The sequence below is a fragment of the Phytophthora infestans genome, genomic scaffold, assembly GCF_000142945.1.
Source record: "Phytophthora infestans T30-4 supercont1.9 genomic scaffold, whole genome shotgun sequence".
Classification (NCBI taxonomy): Eukaryota; Oomycota; class Peronosporomycetes; order Peronosporales; family Peronosporaceae; genus Phytophthora; species Phytophthora infestans.
In genome coordinates this window covers 102873-111214 of record NW_003303750.1, presented here as the reverse complement: position 1 = coordinate 111214, position 8342 = coordinate 102873, and the positions used below count along the sequence as shown (strand labels likewise).

Below are 8342 nucleotides of genomic sequence, written 5' to 3'. Positions count from 1 at the left end.
GTATATCCCAACGCCATCGGAAATATCGGGTAATACCCACATACCAACCAATCTTACGGCAAGCAAAGCACATTGTTCTCGATGTTCAAACTTGATCACCAGGAAACGCGAACCTAGAAGCACGTACTCACTTTATCCGAACGAAGGCGAAACGCGTTGGTTTCCGATCTGGTAAAGGTCTATACACTAAACTCGTGAGCTACGGTCTATATAAAGTTAGCTACTGTATATTTCGCTGTCAAAAGGCTTGTAACAGAAAGTAAACGACGACGTCGCGTACAGAACCCAGCTGCTGGCCGCTCATGTCGACTGAAAGTAAAAGCAAATTGGATGTACTATAGGGGAGAAATCGCGTACAAACTGTGTTTTGCCGTCAATATCTACGGATGGGTCAGCATTCATTTATATTATCAGTTCCTGCCAGATTATTTAGTAGAGCTGCGTAATTCATTCAGATTTCCGTTTAGTAAAATTACTTCCGCACGGTTTAATTTTTTCTAGAGTTCCCACCTTCTTTCAATCGCTGAATGGATTCTGGATATAAAATGTAGGGAATACTGATGTATTGGATGGAATGCGTTGGCCCCTCGCAAATAAAATACGTCGTGCGAAGCTTTACGAGGTTTATGTCAGTCGAACATTAAAGTGATGTCTTCGAAAGGTAAATGTCTGCAACCGCCTTACCTACAGTGTAATGAGGGTAGTATTTAAATAGTACTATTTAGTAAAAACTGCTACTTGAAAAATGTACTGCATCCGAAAATAACGTCAAACATCTCAGGATAATCCGACACGCGGGCACCATTGCAGCGAATGGCTACTACCGATTGTAGTTTTATTGATAACGTACCCCTGCACTCATTTTCAGTTTTAAGTATGATCAAACCGCTGGGAATCACACCGGAGCGCAAGCCTTCACTCTATGATGCAATATCTTACCAGGTTACGGCGTGCGAGAACTCATGGTGGAGACAGTTCTATTGAGGTTTCCAAGCGTCAAAAAGTTTAATTGTACCGTTCTCAATACCAGTGTGTTACTCGAGCGTCTGGCCATTCTCGTGCTCATCCTGCGCTTTTAATCATTCATCGTGTCGGCTCCAATCGGAAAAATAATTGCATCAGTCACCGCCTTGCTCCATGTTCCTCCCATCATCTTTTTTACGTCGGGAATGCGTGTAGAATACATCAAAATCATCGTGAGGAGCATTTTTAGACAGGGCCAACACGTTACGGGCTTCAGCGTAATCTTGGACGATTGTAAAGCCATCCTTGTAATCACTTCCTCGATCAACTTCACGAATACGCTTCTTCAAGAAACTCAATTACGAAATACCGTCTTCATGCCGTGACATCAGGCAAATTAATAATTTCGTCATGCTCATGGTTTTATTAGCTTAGGTATTATCAACGAAGCTCACCATTACGCTTTTAGTCACACACGCTAACCACCAAAGATGTGCTGGTGAATGTGATAATGAAGGTGGCAATTTTAGCGTTGCGTAATCTTTATCGAAGATATCGACAAATATAAAACGGTTACAGCAGCACAGGCATTTGGCTTTCGATGCAAGATAGCACTGAGGAAATCAAGATTTGAGTCTTGCTTGAACAGGGTTGTAGCTCCCTCTGGTCCGGAACTACCTAGCCGATCGTTGCAAATGCGTCTCTCGTGGGAATCGACTAGATGTGATCCTCGAGTCACGGTGTGGCGTAATATCGGGACGCTCAAGCCTATCTCTAGATTCCAGATTGCACCGTTGTGTAAGTGCGTGGTGGCAGGAGGCTTCTTCGCACAGCTATCACTGTTTTAACAAGATAACAGTTATGAAGGTAAATACATCGCTATCGTCGGTATCGCTATGAGTGGTGTCTTCTGTGGAGTATACACGTGTTGTTCCCAATGTCAACTACTGAAGCGAGTCACGTCTTCTCTCCCTTTTCTTTTTTATGAGCTACAAGTCTTAGCTGCAGGAATATGTCTGATGGATACATTCAGCTGAAAATGGATCTCACTAAATGGGATACCTTCAGGCATGATGCTACCACATACCTTCATAACTGTGGACGCCTTGACTCCACTGTTGAAGCAACGACTACACTTTGATTTCTGGCTATTTGTGGTTGGAATCGCGTTCTTCTTGTTGGTACTCGTTCTACTGCTGAGTGTTTCGTGTACTCACCGTCGGTTTATGGTCTACACGGTACGTCTATATTGTTCTCACCCGAATTAATAACACTGTACTCGTTCTTCTTCGAAGTCGATTTCGACTATAAAAACTGGAAAAGGCGTATTGCTCTCAAACCTAGAGCTAGAATTTGAAAAAAAAAAACTTAAAATAGTTTAGACCACATGCTCTATTTCTATCGTAAGTTATTAATACCCCAAGTATTAGTATTGATAGTTCCGGACAGCACAACAGCTTGTCATGCCCAAGGTGGCTCATGTTTCTGCTGAGAAAGATATTTCTCCGCTCGAGGATGTTTGTTATCAAGTCGTCACGCGGGATTATAGTCTACCTACATTTGATCCTGTCCCCATGGTCAAGACTGTCGTGCTAAGTCCGAGTGCAGTCAAGAGATTCGATCGCTTTGTCGTTGTCGCCAGACCCTACATAGGACCGGTTGCCTGTGCTGGATTAGCGATACGCTTTGCAGTATTTGCAACACCGGCAGGTGTAGGTCGAATCCTCGCTCCGATATCCGTGATCCTACATATGTTCGGTTTGATCATGACGTGTGCTCAGCTACGAACGGAGTATATCAAAATCATCCTACGCACATTTGATTTCTGGTTTCTCCAGACAGCAAATACGATTTGGGCCGTCGTCTTGAGTGCAGTTATGAGCGATCTTCGAGTGGTTCTTATCGTTTTCTGCTGGTTGGATTTCACAGCTTGGCTTCTTCAAGAAACGTATCTGCGGAATTCCAACGCTGTGGTAGCTGTCGCCCTATTCGAGTGGGTATTTTACGTGCTACTGATGGTTGAGATCGTGCTGGATTTGGTGGATCAAGTTCATCATTACGCTATTACTACTGCTTGTGGATGTACACTTTCGACGAAAGATATACTAGTGAATGTGATCGGAACGATGACAATGTTGTCATTGCGAAACCTGTGGAGACGATATCAACTCGTGAAGTGTCGTAAACCCGGGTACAGCTATGAAAGCTCCAGGATTTCGGAGTAAAATCGCGCTGCGTCCTGTCGGCCCATTGATCATCTCGCTTCGCAATAATGCAGGTCCACGCGACAAATGTCAAGAGTTGACGATACCTGCGTCGCGCAAGCAAACCTTTAAACAGCCGACCGCCTCTACAGATGCGTCTTTCAGCACCAGCTGATCGATTTGAAACCAAAGACACAGTATGGCCTCGAATTGGCGCACTAGGGCCGCTGAAGACTTGGAAAACGGCTGCTCTGTACACATGTGGAACTACAGGAGGAGCTTTTGCTACCCTTTCGTTGTTCCTGACAGGAAGCGAGCTCGGTGCTGTCATCGGATTAGTGGCAAGTGCTGTCTTTAGTGGAGTGTATGCTTGTTGCTGTCAACGTCAATTACTTGTGCGGCTCGTAACATCATTCCACTTCATTTTTCTATACTCACAGATCTTCGCGATTGGATTGTGTGTTGTTGATTTGCTCGATTGGAACTGGGCTTATGTTTGCGGTGTGGGGTCCAGTTTACTTTTAACTTTCACATTTCTGACCATGGATGCGCTCACTCCGATTATGAAACGAAGACTCTGCTTCGCTTACTGGATGGCTATTGCCGCCGTCGTGCTCTTCCTGACGGTGCATTTAGTACTGGTTCTAGATGTTTTGGTATTTGGTCATTGGGATCTTCAGGATCGAGTGTTCTTAAAGTTTTATTTGCTCGAACAACGTGCAACGGTTTACGTCATCCCGACCTTACTTAGCCGTGTTGCTACTGTCATTGTATGGGCCGGACGCTTTGTGTACGTTGCGATGACGCGCCAAGATGACAACGCGCTAGTTCTCCTTCGAGGAGACGTAGAATTCGACTTTGAAGGCTGAAAAAAAGCAAGTAGAAAATAAAGGCAGACTAACAAGTTGATCAGGAAAAATGCTGTAGGCGGCGTCGATCTGCAACAGTGTCGGCTTTGTCAATGTAGTAATTTTCATTCAACAAGATATTCAGCTCGTCGATCTGATGGTAGCGCCACTTGTTCAAGGCTGTTAGAACCGCTGGGAGAGGCTGGGACGTCTCGACTTGACAAAGCGCAGCGAACGATGCCAGACTGCGCGTCATCAATAGCGCGAGCGTTGCGCACGATTAAGTCGGATCTTCGTAGCTTTTTGAATCCTCTGTGCTTCAATTCGATCTATCAGGTCATTGAAACGAATTTGCTTGCGCTCTATGCGCTCAACCTCACGTCTGAACCAGCGAACCTCCTTCTTTAGGTGGCGCAATTCTTGTCGATAGTCTCGCGCTGGCATCTCAATACGGCGCAGTCTCTGGTTAACGCGGCGCTCAAAGTTTACCATCCACTCGGGAGCCTGATCCATCGAATTCTCGTTCTGCTCGCTCATGTCAGAACAAATGCTGCGACAGGGTTCGAGCTGGCAAGCTGTAAACATCAATCACATCAACACGGAATTATTACAGTTATTAACACCACAAATTTGATTTAAATTTTTAAACAAAATTTCCTAGACCTGAATGTTTAGATAAAGCTTAATGAATTAGCCTGATTCGACTTTTTTGAACTTACTGTTAGTTCTTTGAAATTTATCAGGCAGATTGTGTTGCAAAATTCTATTTTGTTTCTTTAATGTCGCTCCAGTGGATAAGCGTGAGCCACAGGCGACACCCGCTGAGCTGATCAGATTTTATACTTTTTTGGTTAGTATAGCTGCTTTGCAAGTGGTTGTTTTCGAGAACTCTACAGCTACGACTTGAAGATCTGTTATGAGAGAATATCCGCAAAGGGCCACGGATCAGAAGAAAAAAAATGGTCCTTGCGTCATTTAACAAGGAAAACACCACAACGCCCTTCATTATACATGGCAGTGACCCACGTCGAAACCTTGGAGCAGCTCTTAGTTACAAAAACGTTTACAGTATAACCTGTTCAAATATTCGTGGACGCCGCATCTCATGGCGGTCTCCGGAGATATTGACGGGCAACACTGGATTGTGGTCAGCGTATACGCACCGCATCAACCGGTTAAGAGGAAGCGATTCTTTCGTCAGCTCATCAGTTTGCGGATCCCCCCGGTGCGCGGGTGACGGTCGGAGGTGACTTCAATTGTACTCAAGACGGACTGGCTGATAGAAGCCATGTGCGCACGCCTTCACCGCATTTTTCTCCAGCGTTACGGGAGGTTGCCATGCACTGGGGCCTGATAGACCCGGGACCTTGAGAAGACCGGATGCCTGGAGTGACGAGACCCTGCTGCGCCACAGGCAGGATACGCATACTTACTTCTACACGATTCCTGGCTCGGGCCCAGCTTCGTCCAGGCTGGATCGCTAGTATGTGACGCCGGCTGCGCTAGACTGGGTGGCCCACAGTGAAGCTTTCGACGCAGGATCTCGCTCGGATCACAAGGGCGTCAAACTCCATTTGGTCTCTCCCTCCGATCCGATCAGAATTCGGAAACCCACGCGGGTTTTCCCGGTTCCGAAATACGCAGAGGATGCGGTCCGCCAGCGCACGCGCGAGCTCATTCAAGAGCTCACTGTTCGTCTGGAAACGGAGCGGTATACACCGGCCAAGTGTGCAGATGTCTGGGAAGATTTCAAGGTAGCGGTGGTCAAGACAACCCTGCGAGTCAAGAAGGAACGCCGTAAAGCTGTTAAGGGCGGATTGCAGCAAAAGCTGAAGCGACTCCTCCGACAACAACAACGCCACCTGGAAGAGGATAGGGGCCTGACCGGCACGGTGGCCTCTATCACGGACTTATTCGCGGCGTTGTCGCTGGAGGACGTGGCGGGCCCCAATAGAGCGGCTCGAGTACGTAGGGCGATCTCTGACTGCAAACGCGAGCTGGCGGCGTTGCGCCAACGCAGAGTGTTCACAGAAGGGGGCCATTGGACGGGCAAAACTACCAAGCGAATGTTCAAACGTGTGTCGGCCAAGTATCAAGACAACACGATCCGCCGGCTAGACCCGGTCGAGGGCGCCCCAGACCGGGATGTTCATGACAAGCACAACATTTTTGGTGACGCGTGGACGCCAATCTTGCAGCAGCCGGCCACACCATGCCACGCGGTGACGGAGGTGACCGAGTGGATGGACGCCCCGGCATCGACCTCGCCGGAACAGCTTGCGGTAGCAGGAACGATCACGGAGCTTGAAGTTACAGCTGCCATCCAAGCCTGCAAGGTGGGCAAGGCGACTGGCCCGGATCGATTGGGCAACGACTGGTACCGCGCCTTCGCCGCGGAGATCACGCCGGTTTTCACGATACTGCTCGACAAGTGGTATGAGGGAGGGGTTTTTCCGAGCTCTTTTCTCGACGCAGACATTTTCTGCCTGAAGAAGGGAGGTGACCCTCATAACGCCCTCAATTTCCGACCACTTGCGCTGTTAAATACCGACTACAAGATTTTTGCGCGGATCCTAGCAACAAGAGTGAGCCCGACTCTAGCGCAGCGAATCCATCCCAACCAAAATGGCTTTGTCCCAGGACGCACAATTCACGAGACTCTGCACTTATTCGAAGCAGCGCAGCGCATGATTTTAGCGGACCCCGAGCAGGAGGAGGCATTGGCCATGCTACTAGATTTCAAGAAAGCTTACGACTCGCTTGACCGGAAGTTTATGCTTAGCGTTCTACGGCGGCACGGCTATTCAGAAAAGTTCATACAGGCGGTTTGGCAGCTCCACGATGGCACCCACGTCCAGTCCCTGGCGAACGGAGCCAAGTCTAGGCGGATTCAGGTCACCAGCGGCATCCGCCAGGGATGTCCTCTTGCACCAATGCTATTCATCCTAGCGCTGGAGCCGTTGTGCCGGCGGCTAGACTCCGACACAAAGCTATCAGGAGTGGTGATCCAGTCGGAGGCTGGCCAATTGGAGCTGCAGGTGGCTGGTTATGCGGATGATACAGCGGTATACTTGCGTTCGCCCGCCGATGCAGAGCGCTTACGGACGATCACGCTACGTTTTGGGGAAGCCTCAGGGCTCAAGCTCAATGAAGACAAAACCATCGTTATCGCGCTCCATCCTCAGGGACCGCGGCCAGGTGCCGTTCTTCCGGATCCTCTCAAGTTCCAGCCACACAAAGTGTCGGGTCGATACCTTGGAATTCGTGTTGGGAGCGGTGTGTCACCAGAGAGGACATGGGACGTAGCGGATGCACAGCTACGTGTTCGACTAACGCTGGCAAGTCACAAGACGACAACCGTGGACCAAAGGAGTCTTATTGCCGCGGCAGTCATCGTCCCAAAATTGACCTACATCGCGCAGCATGCCTGGCCAGCGGTGGCCACAATTAACAGGTTCGCGAAGAAAATTCGCAACTACGTGTGGCATGCAGTTTTTGCGGAGGAGGCGCATGGCACACGTGCTTGGCTGGACGCGGACTTGGCTGCGCTCGACCGGACCAGTGGAGGTCTTGGGGTACCCGATTTGCGGGCGGAGGTGCTTGCGATGGCGGCATCTTCAGTAGCGAGATGGTCGTCTACCGGCACTCGGCTGCTACACATCGCAGGAGATGTGCTACATGGAAAGGGATCGCCGCGACAGCCCCCCAAGGTTTGGATTACCCCCAACGCTCTAAGCCCGGCCCCAGGCGGGTCCAGGGTGCTATCGTCAATGTGGAGCACAGGGCGGCAACTGGTGACCCGCTGCGGCGACTCGCAGATCCACCCCGAGAGAGCCTGTATCGTGACCGCGCTACGCACCCTGTCGCTTGACTTTGGACTACTCACTATCACGTGGGAGCTCGATGCTTACCGGGTGGATGGCCTCATGCTTTTTGGCTCAGTCTACCGGACCGCCTCAGCCACGCTGGAACAGTCCGAAGGCGCTCAACGCTTGGAATGGCTGCCAAAAGCGGGTCTTGCCGACCTACACCTCCATCACGAAGGCGGAGAGCTACTACCAGCTGCCCATGCGATACCCAGAGCGCCTGCGCGCGGACAGATAGCTGACGTCATGTCATGGACGCTCGAGAAGTATGGTGTACTTTGGGTGCACCCTACCAAGCCACGATGGGGGGGGGTCGAGGGGCGTATCGGGCTCCGTAACTTCCTAGTGGTGCTTATCACCAACTTCCCGACGATATTGGCACGGCGAGAGGAGAGTCACGAGGTCCGGATGGCTGCTCGCCCACGGGATCTCCCGATCACGGCGGCAGTTAGCACTCACGG

At 49.8% G+C, this 8342-nt stretch overlaps 1 protein-coding gene across 1 annotated transcript; it reads left to right on the top strand.

Annotated features, from left to right (window-relative positions):
* Window positions 1–2714: 2714 nt before the first annotated feature.
* Window positions 2715–4036, top strand: PITG_05720 (uncharacterized protein; the record flags this gene model as incomplete). The annotated part of the gene is made up of 2 exons (XM_002997936.1): window positions 2715–3184; window positions 3304–4036. The coding sequence occupies 2 exons, from the start codon at window positions 2715–2717 to the stop codon at window positions 4034–4036; spliced, it is 1203 nt and encodes a 400-aa protein (XP_002997982.1).
* Between the last annotated feature and the right edge of the window lie 4306 nt (window positions 4037–8342).